The sequence below is a fragment of the Penaeus chinensis genome, chromosome 1, assembly GCF_019202785.1.
Source record: "Penaeus chinensis breed Huanghai No. 1 chromosome 1, ASM1920278v2, whole genome shotgun sequence".
Lineage (NCBI taxonomy): Eukaryota > Metazoa > Arthropoda > Malacostraca > Decapoda > Penaeidae > Penaeus > Penaeus chinensis.
The window spans coordinates 34,096,241-34,098,740 of NC_061819.1; the positions used below are offsets into that span (position 1 = coordinate 34,096,241).

Genomic DNA, 2,500 nt, shown 5'->3' on the forward strand with positions numbered 1-2,500 from the left:
TATATATATATATTTATGTGCGTGTGTGTGTGTGTGTGTGTGATATGTATATATATATATATATATATATATATATATATATATATTGCACACACACACACACACATACATGTGTATATATATGCATTTATTTATGTATGTATGTATGCATGTGTGTCTGTGTGTGTATATATATACATATATATAAATACATATATATATATATATATATATATATACATATATATGTGTGTATATATATGTATATATATATATATATATATATATATATACATATATATAATCATACTAAAGCACACAATAGTCCTAGTGCATGTTATACAACTAAAGGTAAACAGGCTAATATAAAAGGCGTCGATAATACATAAGCACCTGCACCTGTTAGACATCCTTGGGCATGTTTACATTTATATATATAAGCATGTACTTAGGCAGCAGTGCAGGCAAGCGCCTCGTTAAGTAATCAAATGGAAAGGACGGTCAGGGAGACATAGGTCGGCTGATAGGTATGGAGGAGTGACGATGTAGGCAATACATCTATATAACGTTAAGTAAAAGCATTTTAAAACAAATGATGCACTGATGTGTGTGTGTGTGTGTGTGTGTGTGTGTGTGAGTAGTCTGTCTGTGTGTGCGTGCGCGCGCATCTAAATAATATTTTTTATGCGTACATTGAAAAAAATGAAAAAGTTCGTTTTAGCTCAAATGGGGCCGTGGAGCAAACAGTTAGCGCGACCTGTGCAGTTCTTTGTTATTTCTTTCCCCAGTTTCCCGTGATGGCTGTCCCTCAAGAAGCGTACGCGACATGGCAACATGACGGCTTAATAGAACGAGGGCCTGCTCGCGGCCGCCACACAGGGCCTCACGAGGCGGTGACAGCTACACTCCACTAGCGACCCTCAGCCTCGTAGCCTGGGGGCGCCGGCGTAACTGTTCCACTCTCTCACATACACGTGTGCATGCATACACACGCGTGCGCACGCACTGACAAAGCATCTACATCCGCTTATTCAATAATGAATCTGGATGTGGCTCTCCCGACGACGCGTCACGCGGAATTCCTCATGCCATCCCCATCAGTGGCCCCGCACACCGCCCGTGGCGTCTCTGCCAGCATCCTCGGCATACCTCGCGTCGCCTTCGTCAGGAGGCTACACAGACCCGACATCCTCCCTCGTCGTCCTCGGGCCATGACGAAGGAACAGGCGGCGGTGGCAGGAATTTAATGTTCGTGCCTCAGATTTTACGAGTGAGCCGCGAATTCCGGGGATCATGTTTGGGTCACCCGGAGTGAAAAGGTCGGGAGTAACCTAGATCAATTCTAGACAAACGCAGACTAACGGCTAGATGAACGGTTTACACAAATTGCCAGATGAACGGTTTATATGAACGGTTTGCACGGGCGGTTGCATGAACAGTTTAGCGAACACATAGAGTAACGGTCTAAACTAACGGTAGATGAACTGTTCACACTAACACTCAGGAAAGCGGTTTAGTTAAAGTATTAGATATACGGTAAAGGCGAGATATACTGAACGTTAATCATATTTCCAATTGCATTTTGTTATGCTCACCGAAGTTGCTGGCTAGTCCGAAAACGAGACTGAACACACACATCAACACAACTCAGTAATGAAATAGGAACTGAGATAAATAAAACACCACCCATCGCGCCTTCGCCTTGCACACACAGGCATGTCCATCCGACCTGCGCAGCAACCATCCGCAAGTACTTGAGTGCAACGTCGAACGTGACGCCATAATGTCTCCTTTCAGAGGTGGGTGGTCGAGGTGGAGGGCCGGCGGGGAGCAGAGAGGTCCACAAGAATGGCTGGCTTAAGAGGATGCCGACACAGGAACGTCGCCTCTCTGTCATGGCACCCTTCGGCAAGGTTAGTGCCCCCCTCACGCTAGTGCTCGCATCCCTCTCCCTGCCATCGGCCGACGGAACCGATGTAAATCCAAGCTTTCCCTCTTTCTTCTCTTTCTGTTTCTCTTCTACCACTTCTGTTATCGTCGCACTCTTTCTTTAGCTCTTCTGACGAAGCCTTTCAGTCCACTATCAGTACCAGTTTCCCCCTTTCCCCAACACTGTCTTCCCCAATTTATAATATCTTTCCTCACCATCACTGCCTTCCCTGCACCCTGTCGATCACTATCACCTTTCGCTTTGCCTACTGGGCGCTCCAGAGGCCCCTGTCATTTAGTTCTCCCTGAATCCTTCCCTAAGCCTCAGGAACTCACAAATTCACCGTTAGTCTCTTGTCTAATCAAGAAGCCTATTTGATTTGTTAACTAGGGAATTAATCTTATATTGATGTAGGTGGACATATTTGTTTTACTGCAACAGAGTATACATCAGATCCTCACGAGCTTTCACTGTTGGCTTCATGAACTACTAATCCCTTTTACAACTAAAGCACTAGATTTCATAATCGTGAGCCGTAAGATGCCTGTTAATTATTTTTGTTCTATTTAGATGTTTATTCTTAAAACAGAT

The 2,500-nt window shown here is 44.4% G+C and overlaps 1 protein-coding gene across 1 annotated transcript in view; it reads left to right on the forward strand.

Moving 5' to 3' along the window:
* Positions 1 to 2,500, forward strand: part of LOC125025572 — a 37,171-nt gene that overhangs the window by 24,871 nt on the left and 9,800 nt on the right. Inside the window, exon 2 of the mRNA XM_047613600.1 lies at positions 1,777 to 1,892. Coding sequence (XP_047469556.1) covers positions 1,777 to 1,892 — 116 coding nt within the window. The remainder of the gene's footprint in view (positions 1 to 1,776; positions 1,893 to 2,500) is intronic.